General features: G+C 42.5%; 1 protein-coding gene across 1 annotated transcript in view; it reads left to right on the top strand.

Annotated features, from left to right (window-relative positions):
- COPG2 (COPI coat complex subunit gamma 2) overlaps positions 1–16,596 on the top strand; it is a 114,562-nt gene that overhangs the window by 18,362 nt on the left and 79,604 nt on the right. Inside the window, exons 5-9 of the mRNA XM_043590465.1 lie at positions 664–743; positions 9,212–9,287; positions 10,843–10,935; positions 11,848–11,934; positions 12,987–13,144. Of these exons, the coding sequence (XP_043446400.1) occupies positions 664–743; positions 9,212–9,287; positions 10,843–10,935; positions 11,848–11,934; positions 12,987–13,144 (494 nt within the window). The remainder of the gene's footprint in view (positions 1–663; positions 744–9,211; positions 9,288–10,842; positions 10,936–11,847; positions 11,935–12,986; positions 13,145–16,596) is intronic.

The raw sequence follows: 16,596 nt of genomic DNA, 5'->3' as shown, positions 1-16,596 counted from the left end.
ATACAAGCACAAATACTTCAAGGAAAAACATCTAAGTTGCTGGACTGAGGAAGATAGAGTCTGCATGTCTTTCCATCCATATATTTAAAGAATTAAAAAAAATTTTTTTTAACATTTATCTATTTTTGAGAGACAGAGAGAGACAGAGCACGAGCGGGGGAGGGGCGGAGAGAGAGAAGGAGACACAGAATCCGAAGCAGGCTCCAGGCTCTGAGCTGTCAGCACAGAGCCCGACGCGGGGCTCGAACCCACAAACTGTGAGATCGTGGCCTGAGCCGAAGTCGGATGCTCAACCGACTGAGCCCCCAGGCGCCCCGTATATATTTAAAGAATTTTAAAAATACATTTTCTAGGATAAGCCTTTAACACTTTGAGAAATCTATGTCTTTGGATTCACACTGTCAAAGTTTGGATCTCTGGATAATTAACTGGATTTTAAAATTTTCACCTAGATGTGTGCCGGTGCATCAGTTACTTGTTTGGGAAACAGTAGTATTCTGTATGTTGTCTCATCCAGGTATTTTTGAAAGGATTTGCTTGGGGTAGGTGAGAACCTTTTTCAGAATAATGTTCTAAATATATCTACTTGGGGCTCTCACTTCAAATAGTGTAAAGAACCATTTCCTTATGAATAACTGCTGCCTTTTATAAATAATTTTGCAGCAAACACTGAGAAGAATGTGCTATCTTACTATCAAAGAAATGGCTACAATCTCTGAGGATGTGATCATTGTCACAAGCAGGTATGCGAATGGTCAGAACCTAGGAGGGGGCGCTTCTATATTTAGTGGAGTATTTGTTGTTCTTTTTCTGTTAATTTTACTTTTTTGACTGTAAGGAAGCCAATGGGAATTAATATATATACGTTATTTTATATATATGTTATTTATATGTGTTATTTATATATTATATATGTTATTATATATGTTATATATGTTATTATATATGTTATATATGTTAATTCACATATATATGAATTAACATATATATGTTATTATATGTATATATCTTAAAGCATTCTTTCCTAAAATGTGATTGTCATCATGTGAAAACCATGCCTATGTGATAAAGCAAAGTCACAAAGGATAATGCTAATAGATTTGCTAATACATTTTAAAGGTTCGTTATAATATGGAAACAGAACCAAAAAGTAAATGACACAGTGACACAAAATATTTACAATAAGTATATTAAAAAGCTAGTATATGTAATATGTAAAGAACTCTTCAACTTAAAAAAAATTCCAAGTGATCGTTCATAAAATAACTAATGGAAAGGACCTGATTGTTTTTAGTCGTTCTCACTGTAACCCCAAAAAAGCAAATTAAAAACTCCAGTGAGTTATAAAATTTTACCCATCAAATTGGCAAAGAAGAAAAAAGGCGGTAGGTATTTGTAAGGGAGATTGATATTCTTGTACATACAGGAGGCAGAATAATAAATTGATTCAGTTTGTTTAGAAAGCAGTTAGGCAACATTTGTCGAACATTTAAAAAGGTTTATCCCTTTGTGGTTTTTTAAATGTTTATTTATTTTGAAAGAGAACACGTGTGAGTGGGGGAGGGGCAGAGAGAAAGTAGAGAGAGAATCCCAAGCAGGCTCCACTCTGTCAGTGCAGAGTCGGACAAGGGCCTCAATCCCACGAACCGTGAGATCATGACCTGAGCCGAAACCAAGAGTCGGACGCCTAACCGACTGAGCCATGCAGTTGCCCAGGGTTTATCCCTTTGACCCAGTAATGCCACATCGATGGGAGTATGGTCAGAAAATAATCAGAGATAGCACAGGAAGACTTATATGTGATAATGTTCATTGCAACACTGTTTATACTAGCAAAAAGGATAAAATAAATATATGCCATTCTTAAATGTTATTTAATCAACCATGCTGTCAGATTAGGAGATACTTTAATTTTTTGAAAATATTTTTGAAACATTAATGATATGGAAAAGTCTTCAAAAAGTGCCGAGTAAGAGTTGGATTCAAGTTTATGTATTTTATATAGTCTCCTTTTTAAAAATATTTTATGTACATATATAAAAATATGTGGATGGAAATATACTAATGTATTACCAGTAGGTTCTCTCTGGGTGTTTGGGATCGTGGCTATTTATTTTCTGTAAAATTTTGATTTCCAGTTGTCATAGAATGAGTATGTATCTCACACACACACACACACACACACACACACACCCCAAATGTTATTTAAAAAAGAATTGCCTTCCTAATTATTAACTATAACTCATTTAAGTAAATTTGGCCGTTGTGTAACAAAATAAATTTCGGAGGAGGGTGCTTGTCTTTAACCGGCAGTTGTATTGAATATAGTTGCAGTCAGTAAGGCTTTCAGCTGGAAAGAACCGAAAGCCCGATGTAGTCACTAGGCATCGAGTGTTGGTTCAGTAGTTCAGCGCGAGGGCTGGTGTTTCTTGAATCCCACGTTGTTGCAAAATAGGTGCCTGAATGACTGGCAATGCACCATTCAAGGTGGGAGGGGTGCCGGGAAAGGGGCCAGGGAGGGCCAGCACCATCTGCCTCTTTTATCAGGTATGCAATAGCTTTTCCCAAGGCGATTTTTAGATTTCATTTGACACAGCTGGGTTCTACGACGATCGTCGGGACCAGGAAAGTGACTATTTAGCTTTTAAAGCCCGAGTATTAGGGGCAGGCAGGGGAGAAGGGGTTGGAAACGGGTATGGGATTAGTTAGCTAACAATATCTGCCACCAGTGAGAAACAGAAAATCTTCACTTAGATTGCTGTAGTCACTAAATATTGGAAAAATTAAAAATAGATTAGGGTTTTTTTGTTTGTTTAGCTGTTAGTACTTTCCTCTGACTCCCGTTAGGTTGCCATGAATTATGGTTTGCTTCTGGCTCATTTCAAGTGATTAGTAGATGTGGTAGGCAGAATAATGGCCCTCCAAAGATATCCCTGGCCTCATTCCCAGGACCTGCGAATATGTCACATTACGCAGCAAAGGGGAAATGAAGTTGCCCGTCCGCAGGTAGGGAGAATGGTGTGGATCATCCAGGTGGGCCCTATAAGGATAAGGGTCCTTAAAAGTGGAGGAGGGAAGCAGAAGCGTCAGGAAAGAGATGGGATGAGGGGAGCAGGTCGCAGATGCAATGTTGCTGGATTTGGAGATGGAAGAAGGGGGCCGGGAGCCAAGCAACGTGAGTGGCCTCTAGCAGTTGGAAAGGGCAGGGACGTGGGATTCACCCTACAGTTCAGAAAGGGGTGTAACCCTGCCGACACCAGTGAGACCGGTGTTGGGTTTCTCACTTACAGAACCGTAAGAGAAAGAAATGAATGCTGTCTTATGTCTCTAAGTTTGTGGTCATTTGTCACAGCGGCAGTAGAAAAGGAATAGGTTTTGTGGCAACGTACGGGTATCGGATCAGCACACTGTGCGCTTAAAAATTTTACAATGTCGTATGCCGATTATCTCTCAAAGTAGGGGGAAAAAACCACTAGAGGTTTTGGTACCTTGGAGTGGGGTCCTACTGTAACAAGTACCTAAGACTCTGGAAATGGCTTTGGAGTTGGGCAGTGAGTAGATGCGGGGGAATTTGGGGGCGCATGACAGAAAAAGCTGACACCGCCTCGAACAGAACGTTAGTAGAAACCTGGATGTTAATGAATGGTAGACCCAGAAAGAAGTGAGGAGTAGAGAAAACACTGATCACGGTAGAGAATGCTGAGATCGTTGGCGGGAATGTGGACGTTAATGGCGCCGCTGCGGAGGGCTCAGAAGGAGATGAGGAGGGCGTTTAGGTCCTGGAGGGAAGGGAACCCTTGTCCTGTGGTGGCAGAGAGCTTAGGATTGTGCCCTGAAGTTATACAGAAATCAGGACTCGTGAGCTTGGCTGTTTAACTGAGATTTCCAGAGTGCTGAGGTGCGGCCTGGTTTCTTTTTGCCACTCACGGTAACACGTGCGGGAGTAGAGAAATAAATCGAGGAGACACCCGTGAAAGAACCAGGCGTTCCTTACAAATACCAAACCGTTATGTTGTGCACTTGAAACTGAGAGGTTATAGGTCCGTTATACCAAAAAAAAAAAAAAAAAAAAAAAAATCAAGAGTTTTTTGGAAATTCTCAGCCCGCCCCAATTGCAAAGGACGCTAACATCAAGAGATTCAGTAGGAAAGTGTGCTCTAAAGGAAAAGTCAAAGGAGTTACTCTACAGCCTTTTGCTAACACCCCAGGAGGATGAAAAGGTCAGAGTCTTCACTCACACAAAACACTCTGAAGAGATCAAGGGTGTGACTCATAGATTCCCTCTGCATCTAAGCAGAAGCCGGAAATAGAGATGGGGTTGTTTAGGCAAGATCTGTGGTGAGGCTCTGGTCTAATGGAGTGAGTCTCTGTACGTATATGGTAGTCCCACAGGGCTCTTGAGAATCTTAGCCAGCATCACCGCCAGCGTGGACTGAAAGGGACAGAGGGAGGACAACGTGAGAGAAAGTTGCCCGAGTCCCAAATTCTACGGCAGGATATAGGCTGAGAAGGCCGAACGAAGACTGCTCAGCTTTAAACACATGCTGCCCTTTATGAAAACGAAAGGATGGCCCTGAGGGCAGGGGAGCAGGACCAGAGCATGGAGTGGAGAATGACTGAGCATTCTGCCCCGCACCCGAAACCTTTTCCAGCTGGCTTGGCTGGGTTTCAGAATTGCCTGGGACCAGTGACTTTCTTTTATTTATTTTCCCCATGCCATTTTCTCTTTGTGAACAGGAGTGTCTGACTATTATCCTGGGGTGGGCCCGCCATCGTATTTCGGGAGCAGAGAACTTGTTTTCTAATTTCACAGGCCCACAGGTGGAGAGGAATTTTGCCTCAGGAGAGAGGCTACCCAGTCTCCCCCATACCTAATTGAGAGGATTTTGATGATCAGGTCAGGGGTTTTGAATCCGTGGGATGTAGATGAGCTTCTGGAGTCTAGGTTGGTGCTGTAAAGCAATGAGATTTGGGGGGAACTTGGGATGGGGTGCATCAGTCTTGTCTGTGAGGTAGATGTAAGCCCCACTGACACGGTCATTTTAGCCCAATGAGACCCACATTGGACTTCTAACCCACGGAACCGTAAGTTGATAAAATTTTGTTTTAGGCCACCAACTGTGGCCGTCTGTTACAGCAGGAATAGAAAACTAGAGACGGCCATTCAGCCCATGTAGACAACGATGTGACCTTGCTGGGAAACCATGGTGATTAAGAACACCTGAGGGCAGACACCTCACTATGAGTGGCCAATAAATACGTGGAATGTTCTTGATGTTATTATCAGGGAAATGCAGATTGAAGCCCCAGTGAGATACCATTGCATACCCATTAGAATCTAGGTTCAAACCACAAAGCCCGACAGCACCAAAGTCAAAGAGCCTGCTCCAAGGCCAGGTGCGTTGTAGGGGGTGTAGGATGGCATAGCCACCTTAGAGAAACTTACGCAGAAGACTTCCAAGAGGAAAGAATAATTTAAAGCCCCGAAAGGCTCCAGGTACACTCGACCAATTATCAATGTTTTGGAATGGGTCAATTCAACATTATGAAGATTTCAGTCCTCTCTAAATTAGTTTGTAAGTTCAATGCAATCTCAGTGAAGCAGCCCACAGGCCATATATTATGAACGTAGAAAAACTGATACTAAAGTTTCAGTCAAAAAGCCAATATTTAGGAATAGCCAGGAAAGAACTGTGGAAGAACTGGGAGCTCTCCCAGTCAGTGAAGCATTAAGGCCCGGACCCTTAAAGCAGTGTGGGCCTGGCACATGGATGGACAGACCAGGGGAATAAAATTGCGTGATGACTTTGTAACGTGTCACCATGGCCATGCTGATCTACATCGTCAGAGGTTGTTTCGGTACAAATGTATAGAATTAGACCCCAATACACATAGAAATGTAGTATATGACAACGGGTGGCATCTCGGGTCACTGGGATAAACACTGGGGTACTTTCTAATATGTGATGCTGAGACAGCGGAGTAGTCCCTTGGGAAAAGAAAAAATCAGATCCATATGTCACATCCTATCCGTGAATAAACTCTAAAAGGAGAAAGACTGTAAACTTTCAAAATGGAAGCATACAAGTGCTGGAACAGGGGTGTGTTCCTCTTTAACCTTGTTGTAGGGAAAGGCTTTGTTAGGACTACAGTTCCAGAGGCAGTGAAAGAAAAGGTTGATGAATCCGATTGCATAAGTTTCTCATCATAGAAGATGATCCATGGGTTTTCAGTAGATCTGAGTGGTACAGTTTCTTAGGTTCATGGTATCCTACGTGACCTTGCCGCTCATTTTATGGCAAAAGCCGTGTGACGGTGGGCTCGTGACCAAGAGATCCGGTAGTTTCACCATATTCTGTCAGGAGCAGATAGCCTAAATGCAGTGATGGCTCAGTTGAGGCAGTAGTTTGGCGATGGGACCCTGTGAAGTTGGAGGATTCTCCTCTGGGATGAAGTATGTGCATTAAATTGATGGTCAGCGTATGATACTGTCACCAATAAATACAACAGGTGGGTCCAGGAATCGAGAGGTGAAAGCAGGACTGGCACCTGTCACCCTTGCTCCCAGTGACCTGCCTGTAGAAGTTATGCTTCCCATCCCCACCCTGAATGTGAGTCAAAGGCGCTGGTTCTCAAGAGACAGTGTTCTCAGTGATGAACAGGGGGAGGCATTTAACCCATTGACTCCTGGTTCCTGCTGTTTGAGGATTGCCTTCAGCACAGAGATACCCCACACTTCTGGATCCACACGTCTGAATGACAAGTTGGCAACCACAGGCACCACCCACTCCAGTGTCTGAGAAGTCCTGGGGCAGAGAAGTGAGCCAGTTGGCACATTTAACATGATGACTACTGTTGGGTCACTTTGGATTCTTGATGCTGATGGACTAGCAGGTAAAGAAAGGAGCTGTGTCCTCCTAGAGGTAGTTGACCTTGATTCCTATCAGGAGCTAGGCTTGTTGCTCTACAAACGTGGAAGAGAGGACGGTATCTAGAACTCACGTGTATTTTGATGTGTTCATGCCTGAGGCAATGGTCAGTGGAGGATGGGGAACAGCCAATGGTCCAGCCATGGTAAATCTCCAACAAAGAGCTCAGATCCTTGGAGATAAAGGTTTGAGTCACCTATCAGACACCTGACCAAGATGAGATCAAGTGCTGGCTAAGCGTGAGGGGAATATAGAATTGGGTGATTGTGGGAAGGATGTGGTGGATATCAGTCACGGCTGCGGAATAAGTGGTAGCGGTAAGGATTGTACCATGTGCCATTCATTTTCCAATCTCTCGTAGAAATAGTGGATGGTTACCATCTTGAAGGCTCAGTGACAGGTTAGATTTAATGGAGGACATGTTCAAATTTGACGGACGTGAAGGATAGACTGTTCCGCATGCTGTTGCCTCAGGCCTTCTCTCTGATCCTAGCTGTGCTTGTGGTCAGCTGTTCTGTACAGGGGCCAGCTCGCTTGCGTGAACAGTGCCTTGCCGAAGCACGCGCTGTGTGTTCTGTTGCTTGCCCCCCAGTTTCCCTGGTGCTCCGGTTTGGGCCCTGACTTGGAACTCACATGTGGGAGGTAACATGTGCATGTTAACCAAATGGGGAAAGAACGCTCTGGGGTTAACTGTCAGCCAGTGGCTGAGAGCTAGTGGATGAATTCTTTCCTTTTCATCCCTTGGAAATGTGGTTCCAACATGTATTTCATAAGCCTCCTCAGAAGATGGCTCATCAAATAACCAGTTGCCTGTGGCAGTGACCCGCTAGAGAAAATTCCTTTGTATTAAGTACCCTCCTTCTTTGTTCGCCTCTCTGCCTTCCCTTCCCTCGAACACATTCCCAAACAAACTACCTGTCTGTAAGCCTTTGTCGGGGCAGCCCAAACTAAGACACAGAGCCGCCGCTGGCAGACTCTGGCCCGTGGCAAAAACTGTTGCCTCATTTTGTAAATAAAGTTTTATTGGAACACAGCCATGCCCATTGTTGTAAATGTATTGCGCATGGCTGCTTTCATGTCACGTAGAAGCCGAGGAGCGAGACCTCAGAAGATACTAAACCTGCCCAGCCTCGCTTTTTATCTAATTGGAAAAATGCAAATATCTGTGAAAAAGACCAATGGAGAAATTATTTATATCCCAACAGTGGAAATCTGTGTTACCATTAAAATGATATTTTAGATATATTTTGGGTTTTTAAAAATATACAGACACCTAACATTTTTTAAAGTCTGCCAACATGGAGAGATTCTTAAAATATATTAAGGGAAAAAGGGAGGTGTCAGAAGAGTGGAGATTCATTTGCGTGCATTTTAATGTCTCTATGGTCGTATACATATTTTTTAGAAGTTCCTTAAGAAACCATAAGCAACTGTTCACAGAGACTGTCTAGGGTCGGTGAGGCCCAGCTTAGACTTTGTATTTTATATTTCTCTGAATGTTTTGAAAGTTTATGAAAATACTCTTACAAATAAAAAATAAAGAAATGGAAGGACTACCAGTTCTCCACTAATTTCTCGTCATGGCATCCTGGTGGAGTGAGTTGGAGTTGGAGGCCATTTTGGATTACGTAAGGGGGAGGTGAGCGGGGAGGGGATGGATGGTCATTTTGGGGACAGACTAAACACAGAGGACAGGGACAGGAAGATAGGGTGAATGATGTATAAAGGCTGAAAACCTCTTTGAAGTACGGATGTGGAATTTAGTAGCTCTGTCCACACTCCTCTGCTTATCTTGGAGACTCCATAGAGAGGTCTGAAGCCATAGACAGCTGTCCTTTTGGGAAAACTGTGCCTGTGAGAGAGAGCACGACTTCATGAGTTAATCATTTTAGTCAGGTTCTTTTAAGGAGTTGTCTAGTCTGATGGGTTTTTAGGATTTGGGGGATTTCAGCCGGTGGCTCGCTATTCCATTGTCTTCATTTTTTATGCCAGTTACCAATATCTAAAATCATACTTCATTTATGTAATATATTATCTCTTCGCATTAGTATATTAGCTCCATGAAGGCAAAGACTTTGTTTTGCGCACTGCTATATTCTTAAGATTTAGAACAGCGTTCTATCCAGTCGTTTTAATATTTATCCAAAGAAGACACTCAATAAATATTTGCTGAATTCATAGCTGCATTAAGATAATTATGGGGACAATGGGAATTAGCTAGGGGTGGACTCCACAGAAGAGATATCAATTGATTTCATGGTAACTCATTTGATTTTTCTTAGTCTGACTAAGGACATGACCGGAAAAGAAGATGTGTACCGAGGCCCAGCCATCAGGGCTCTCTGCAGAATCACTGATGTAAGTTCTCTTTGTTTACCGAGGCATCAAAGGGGACACTGTGTTTAGCTACAGGTGGCCGTAAATTTAATAGGATTCCCTAGTCTTGACTGTGTGAATCTTCAGTATTAGAGAAACAGGACCACCAGAAAGGCTTTTGTGCCTCCAGGCTTTTTTTTTTTTTTTTAAACAACTTTATTATAGGATCTGGATCTCTCAGAATTTGAGGTAAAGCTTACAATAGATGACAGAGCAAGAAATAGGGCAGCTTTAAGGAACTCAACAGCAAGATTTCTCCGATATTTACTATTGTGATCCGTCACTTACGAGGCTCAGGCCTCCTCATTCATATATTCAGTAGAGAGAACCTAGTTAACCATCAGCCAGCCAGTGGCTTATAACCACAATAGGTCTGAGTCCGGTGTTTCACCTTGACTCAGTCCCTCACATCCGGAGGGATGAAATTAGGCTGTCCCTTTCTGGGAACTCGTGAGTAGGAAAGGTTATAAAATGAAGGGCAGGCTGGCCATTGCCAACATATTGAATAATATTTCAGCTCTATTCATGGTTGGGTATATTTTATGTGTATGTTTACAGTCTTTTCAAGTTTTAAAGGTTGCGTAGGAGCAAATGGTAAATCTGGATCCTAGAAGGAGTAATGGAAATGGTGTGATGTGTTTTGCTGTGGCTGCCTTTGTTTTAGTATTAAATCGGTCAGCCTGAGACTGGACACTGCCCACGCTAGCCATAGGCTGTCTTTGAATATTGATCTCCGTCTGTTTACGTATCTTCATCTGCTGCTACCTTCACAGTGCTAAGCTTTCTTCCACTTAAAAAGGACTTTATTTGCAGAGGACTTCGTATTGAGGACACTCTGTAGTAGCATATTAAACATGTAATTTCTTGGGTATCTAAAATTATCAGGGATCACATTTGACGTGTAGGGCTTCATGGGATCCGTATAAAATACATCCCCTTCGTGCAGAGATACCTTCAGGATTTTTTTATTTATTTATTTATTTATTTTTATTTTTGAGACAGAGACAGAGCATGAATGGGGGAGGGTCAGAGAAAGAGGGAGACACAGAATCCGAAACAGGCTCCAGGCTCTGAGCGGTCAGCACAGAGCCCGACGTGGGGCTCGAACTCACGGACCGTGAGATCATGACCTGAGCTGAAGTCGGCCGCTCAGCCGACTGAGCCACCCAGGCGCCCCATCCTTCAGGATTTCAAAAGCAGCTCCATCCCCTTCTAGGAATTTCCTTTGTAACATCCCTGAGAAGTGGAGCCTGGGCTTACACTTTTCCTCAGACTGGGACTCTCCACGCTGAGACCGTTGATTTCATTGTTGAACAGTTAATTTGCTTCCTTCCGGTCTTTCTCTTTGAAGATTCAACTTGGTTGTCTAGCTCCTGCCCTCTGCGATAGAGTTACTCTAGTAGATGGCAGTCCCTTTAACACAGTCTGAATATTGGCACGGAAACAAATATATGACTGGTTTTTGTAAACTATTCTGGAGCGTAGTTTGGGGTGAAGATATGTGCTTCAACAACTGTTTCTTTATGAATGTTCTCAGGGAACAATGTTGCAGGCCATTGAAAGATACATGAAGCAGGCCATTGTGGACAAAGTCTCCAGCGTCTCCAGTTCGGCACTGGTGTCTTCCTTAGTAAGTGAACAAGTGGCCAGCTGCCTGGCTCGAGCGGGTGCTAAACAAAATACCACTGTGATTCTCCCACACGTGAGACATTCAAAGAACACATTTGCGTCTCTGTTACTTTATCCAAGAGTGTTTTATCAGAGCAGCATTACAATATAGGCAGTTAAAAAGGTGACATTTCCATGTTTGAAAGGTTTTGGTAATCAGAAAGGATGGGGCGTGCGGTGGCAGACCGGGAAGACACTGAAGGTCGTTTTTGTTTTGTTTTGTTTTGAATCTTCCTTTGTGACCTGAACTTGACCTCTTGCCTCTTGTATCGTCTGCTTTCCTTAGTGCCCTGTGTGTGTGGTATCCTTCCATCCAAAGCCCCCTGTCCCACTTGGAAATTTCTTACTGGAAAGTGGTCTTTGTTTCAGGAATACTTTTTCTTTCTCTTTTTATCAAAACAAAATGTATGACAGCCTGAGGTCACCTTGCATTTGGTTAAAATTGGTTATTAGTGTGTGAATGGATTAGATCATATGAATCACAAGTTTCTGGGTCTGGAGTGTAGGTGGTCAAGTTTTATAGCAAGGGATCTATCAGTACTGTGTGTTTTTGTTTCTGTTTTTGTTTTTCCTTCCAGGTGACTTTCCTGGAAGTAAAACCTAGAATGTACACATTATTCAAGCACCATCCTATTAACTAGCCCTTCCTTTCCTGTCCCTCCCCTCTCAGCCCACAAACCCCTCCTCATCTCGGAGAGAGTTTCTGGTCTATTAGTTGCGTCTGGAGTAGAGACTTGAAGTAGACTTCTAAAAGCTACAGAGTTGTCTCTTTGATTTGGAAATGTCTGTTAGTGATTTTTCTAAGAAAACCAGTTCATGTCTGTAAACCTCTAGTGACCATGCACTGTCTATTCTCACTTTGTTCTGTGTCTAGCACATGATGAAGATAAGCTATGACGTGGTTAAACGCTGGGTCAATGAAGCCCAAGAAGCTGCTTCCAGTGATAACATTATGGTCCAGGTACTGTGATCGAGTCCCGTTAGGTCTTGAGATCAGCTCTCTTTAACCCTTCATTTTAGGGACAATTTATTGACTCCCTAGATGAGTGTTAGCGGAAGTGTAATACTAAGCAGCCTATTAGTAGGTATCCCATTAATTAGAATTACTGTCATAGACCCTGCTAGCGTTTAATAGAAGCTGCAGGAACGTTCGGGAAAGATTCTTAAGTTCAGTAGCAGTTTGAGATGCTCATTCCAGAGGTCCTTCACTCTGCGTTTCAGCCCCTTACGTGAAAAATAATTTGTGAAGAAGGACGTTCAAGTCTAAGCTTTTCAGAACTTGGTTATAGTAGACGTTACGCCAGCAGTCAAGAGTAATTTTATTTTGTGAAACGTAACCATTTTGTTGGGAAGATCTCCTTTGGATATTCGTTAGTTCCTAATTAAAAGAGAGCAAGAGCGAAATGGTCACTGGCAATGTTATGGGAAGTACCCCATTTGTATTGGAGAGGATACTTATTCGCCCCCTTTTAATGTTTACAACTTCCGTAGGCGTATTTAGTTACGAGGAAATAGAGGAGTAATTTTTCCCTCCAGAAACCGTCTCGCTCTCTTAACTCTGATCGTTGTGTTTTTACACGAAGTGCCACAATAATTATGCTCCGTGAGCCTGCTTTAGGAGATTAATCCTTTAACTACTAACATGGCCACAGATGACTTAAAGCCACTAACAGAGACCTGTGCCACTGGTAAAGCCTCGGACCCGAGCGCCTTTGTGCTAAGGATGTATGTGCTAAGGGGAGTGATGAACCTGCTAGAACCGTCTTCGGGTTGTATGTTGCCTCTTTAATACCACCTGTCCAATCTGAATCTACAGTTTCTGGGGGTGAAACTCTTCTCCTTTCAGTCTTGCCTGCGTTTGAGTCCGTACGAACAAAGTTGTTTCTATTTGTACACCTTTGACTTGGGTATCTTTTTACTAAAAATCTAGTTCCATGTGATTTTGTTTGCCTGGAAGTTTGTCCTGTTCCTCCTCCGCTTTCTGGATGTTACATCCTTTTTCTTGTTCTTTAGTACCATGCGCTGGGAGTCCTGTATCACCTTAAAAGGAATGATCGCCTTGCTGTTTCTAAGATGGTGAATAAGTTTACTAAATCCGGCCTCAAATCACAGTTTGCTTACTGCATGCTTATCCGAATTGCCAGTCGCTTACTAAAAGAAAATGAAGAGGGGTAAGTGTCTCCACCTAAACCTAAGTGATTTTTTTGTTTGCTGGCTAACATACGTCCAGGTGTATTTCCTTGGGGGATTTTTTTGGGCTGCGCCAATTTTACAGAGATTTAGTGTTTTCCAAATTAAGAAAATCTGGGGGGATTCCAAGTCCTGCAACATTTTTGGTTTTTTACCTTAATGGGTGCTTTGGTATATGTATGTAATAGATTATGATTGCCAGTAATACTATAAGATGCCGATAGGGAACAAAAAATACAGATCATAGGCTATGCAGTGGTTAAATGTGAAAGCCGGGGTGACATTAAGAGTCTTATTTGTTCCTTTATTTTTGTAAAAGAATCTTGAAGTACTGCGTTTAATGACTTATTCATTGAGAGGGCATGGTGGAGAAAAAGAAGCACACCATTTGTAAGGCTCTCATCTTGTTCGTGAACTGGCGTTATATTATTTGATGGTAGTCTGTGATCACAGTAGGATGAATATTGTAATCTCTTGAGTAACCACCAAAAAAAAAAAAAAAAAAGGGAGCTATAACGTAAATATCAACAAAGAAGATAAAGGGAATGTTTAAAGTATTCGGTTGAGCTTCCTGCTTCTAGTAATGGTGGAAGAGCTTGGTCATATTAGCCCTACTGCAAACACTTAGATCTTCAGTACAAAAGTATGCCGCCCCCAAACAATGGGGAAGTCTACCACTATTTGAAAGCCCTGGTGAGTGGTGAAAAGCAGGCAAAAAATGGAGGGAAGTTGATGCCTCAGAGACAGAGCTGTACGAAATGAGGTCTGTATATTTCTGATCAGTCTCCCGAGGTCCACAGTTCCTGGAGGTGGGATCACAGAAAGCCTTGGTATTTGCTGGACAAGAGGGGTGAGAATATAGTTTGAGATTGGAAGAGTGATGAAAACCTAGGGTGAACACCCTGGAAAGGAGGAAGCCATGACTGGGGGAAGCCCCCAAATCAATTTCAAACTCTGCAAAAATCCTGAACTTCCCCTACGGTACAGGGGAAGACTCTAGAAAGCCTGGCAAAAAGTAGCTGCAAACTGAAAGAACCGAATGGAGAATTCAGGCGCACCTCGTGGTGGAAGAGATAAAGTCTGGAGTGTGATTCTAGCCAAGTTAACTGCCTGCTAGAGAAACATCATAAATTCTCGAGTCTTTGCGTCCTGTCATTCACAATGTTTATATACAGTAAAAAAAAAAGACAGAAGTGCAAAGAATTTGGAAATGTGACCAACGGTTAAGAGAAAAAGCAGTCAGTAGACACTGATTCCGGTAGGAACCAGACATTGGAGTTAGCAGACAAAAACTTTAACAGACTTCTAAAAGATGCTCTAAAGACTTCAATGGGAGATAGTTATGAATGAGCAGAGGGAATGAAAACTAAAGCTCTAGAATTTCTTTTTAGTTCCTTTTTTTTATAGAGTCCTGTATCAGTCAGAATTGAACCAGAGAAGGAGAGCCCAAGGCAGGTAAATATATAAAGAGATTTGCTACAAGGAATTGGCATTTGCGGTTTGGGGGCCTGCTACGCAAGTCCAAGATGCATTGGGCAGGCTGGAACTCACAGGCACGGGCGGAGGCTGTTGTCCGCTCGTGGAACTTCTCGTCTCACATTTTACTGTGAGCAACAAGATGAAACCAGGTCACACCTTCAATGCTCTCCTTGGAAATTGCCTCACACGAAGAGCCGAGTTCATCGTCTGCAAGTTCTGCTTTCCACATAACTTGTAGGACACAGTTCCGCTCGTCTCTCCACTAACCTGTGACAAGGATCCACCTTACTCCAGCTTACGACAACTTGTGCCCCCTTCTGTGCTCTCTCAGGATTCTCCAAGACTAGATTTCTTTTTAACTCCAGTCTAGTTAGCATACAGTGTTCTATTAGTTTCAGGCGTAGGTATAGTCATTCAGGAATTCTATACGTGACTCGGTGCTCATCCTAAGTGTACCCTTAATCTCCTTTGCATGTTTTCCCCATCCCCCCACCCACTTCCTCTCTGCTAACCACCAGTTTGTTCCCTGGAGTTGAGTCTCTTTCCTGGTTTGCCTCTCTCCCTCTCTCTTTTTCTTTTATTTACTTTGTTTCTTAATTACACACTTGAGTGACATCATCTCATATTTTTGTCTTTGACCTATTTCTTAGCATTACACTCTCGAGCCCCATCCATGTTGTTGCAAATGGCGAGATTTCATTCTTCCTTACGGCTGAATGATATGTCATTGTACATATGTGCCACATCTTTATCCATTTGTTTGTCAGACACTTGGGCTGCGTCCATTGTTTGGCCATTGTAAATAATGCTGCAATAAACATAGGGGTGCAAATATCCTTTTGAATCCGTGTTTTTTTATATTCTTTGGGTAAATACCCAGTAGTGTGATTACTGGATCATAGGGTAGTTCTATTTTCAACTTTTTGAGAAACCTCCATATTGTCTTCCACAGTGGCTGCACCAGTTTGCATTCCCACCAACAATGCATGAAGGTTCCTTTTTCTCCGTATCCTCGCCAACACCTGTGTTTCTTGTTACTTATTTTAGCCATTCTGACAGGTGTGAGGCGATATCTCGTGTTCTGATTTGCATTTCCCTAGTCATGAGTGATGTTGAGCATCTTTTCACGTATCTCTTGGCCATCTGTATGTTGTCTTTGGAGAAATGTCTCTGTTCATGTTTTCTGCCCATTTTTAATTGGATTTTTTGGTTTTTGTTGGGTGTTGAGTTTTAGAAGTTCTTTATCATGTTTTTAAATTTTATTTTTTTAATTTACATCCAAATTAGCATATAGTGCTACAGTGATTTCAGGAGTAGATTCCTTAATGCCCCTTCCCCATTTAGCCCATCCCCCTTCCCACAACCCCTCCAGTAACCCTCTGTTTGTTCTCCATTTTTAAGAGTCTCTTATGTTTTGTCCCCCTCCCTGTTTTTACATTATTATTGCTTCCCTTCCCTTATGTGCATCTGTTTTGTCTCTTAAAGTCCTCATGAATGAAGTCATATGATATTTGTCTTTCTCTGACTGACTTCAATTAGCATAATCCCCTCCAGTTCCATCCACATATTTGCAAATGGCAAGATTTCTTTCTTTTTGATTGCCGAGTAATACTCCATTGTATGTATATGTATGTGTGTGTATATATATATATATACACACCACATCTTCTGTATCCGTTCATCCATCGATGGACATTTGAGCTCTTTCCATACTTTGGCTATTGTGGCTAGTGCTGCTATAAACATTGGGGTGCATGTGTCCCTTCGAAACAGCACACCTGTATCCCTTGGGTTAATACCTAGTAGTGCAATTGCTGGGTCGTACTATTTTTAATTTGGGGGGGAGCCTCCATACTGTTTTCCAGAGTGGCTGCACCAGCTTGCATTCCCATATAAGTTCTTTATATACTTTGGATCCTAACCCTTATATCAGATAAGTCATTTGTAAATATTT

This window comes from Prionailurus bengalensis, chromosome A2 (genome assembly GCF_016509475.1).
Source record: "Prionailurus bengalensis isolate Pbe53 chromosome A2, Fcat_Pben_1.1_paternal_pri, whole genome shotgun sequence".
Lineage (NCBI taxonomy): Eukaryota > Metazoa > Chordata > Mammalia > Carnivora > Felidae > Prionailurus > Prionailurus bengalensis.
The sequence above is the reverse complement of the archived record's forward strand: the minus strand, read 5'-3'. Positions and strand labels throughout refer to the sequence as shown.